At 63.9% G+C, this 216-nt stretch overlaps 1 protein-coding gene across 1 annotated transcript in view; it reads left to right on the top strand.

The window, feature by feature from the left end:
- Positions 1 to 6: 6 nt before the first annotated feature.
- Positions 7 to 216, top strand: part of GPI (glucose-6-phosphate isomerase) — a 27,957-nt gene continuing 27,747 nt past the window's right edge. The window contains exon 1 of the mRNA XM_008635499.2: positions 7 to 179. Coding sequence (XP_008633721.1) covers positions 61 to 179 — 119 coding nt within the window. The 5' untranslated portion in view covers positions 7 to 60. The remainder of the gene's footprint in view (positions 180 to 216) is intronic.

Here is a 216-nt window from a genome sequence, read left to right as displayed (position 1 = left end):
AGCACCACCTCCGTTCCCCTTGCCCGGTTCATTCCGCTTTCCCTTGCTCATCCCGCGGACATGGCGCTGTCCGGCGACCCCCATTTCAAGAAGCTGGTGGAATGGCACAAGGCCAACTCCTCCAAGCTCGTCCTGCGGCAGCTCTTTGAGGCCGACAAGGATCGCTTCCAGAAGTTCAGGTGAGGTCGGGCGGCCCCGCGGCTGAGTGGGGCAGCG

This window comes from Corvus brachyrhynchos, unplaced genomic scaffold (genome assembly GCF_000691975.1).
Source record: "Corvus brachyrhynchos isolate BGI_N302 unplaced genomic scaffold, ASM69197v1 scaffold66, whole genome shotgun sequence".
In the NCBI taxonomy this organism is placed as follows: Eukaryota; Metazoa; Chordata; class Aves; order Passeriformes; family Corvidae; genus Corvus; species Corvus brachyrhynchos.
The sequence above is the reverse complement of the archived record's forward strand: the minus strand, read 5'-3'. Positions and strand labels throughout refer to the sequence as shown.